The 230-nt window shown below is 69.1% G+C and overlaps 1 protein-coding gene across 1 annotated transcript; it reads right to left on the minus strand.

Annotated features, from left to right (window-relative positions):
• Positions 1-79: 79 nt before the first annotated feature.
• Positions 80-180, minus strand: LOC104515838 (cytochrome c oxidase subunit 6B1-like; the record flags this gene model as incomplete). The annotated part of the gene is made up of 1 exon (XM_010159964.1): positions 80-180. A coding segment is annotated over one exon (101 nt), but the record flags the coding sequence as incomplete, so codon positions are not given.
• Positions 181-230: the final 50 nt, after the last annotated feature.

A 230-nucleotide genomic window follows, 5' to 3' on the forward strand; every position in this document is an offset into this window, starting at 1 on the left:
GGGACCCGAGGACCCCGGGGACACCCCGAAGGCACCGTGGGGACACGGGGGCATGGGGACACAGGGGGGTGACACTCACCCAGGCGGTGGGACAGATGGACTTGTAGACCCGGAAGTACCACTGGCAGGGGCTGGCGTCCGCCCCCTTGGCCGCCATCGCCTTCTCACAGCGGTGGAAGTCTGGGGGGGGACACCAAACGCAGGAGGGGACATGAGGGGACAGGAGGGGA

This window comes from Eurypyga helias, unplaced genomic scaffold (genome assembly GCF_000690775.1).
Source record: "Eurypyga helias isolate BGI_N326 unplaced genomic scaffold, ASM69077v1 C14904068, whole genome shotgun sequence".
In the NCBI taxonomy this organism is placed as follows: Eukaryota; Metazoa; Chordata; class Aves; order Eurypygiformes; family Eurypygidae; genus Eurypyga; species Eurypyga helias.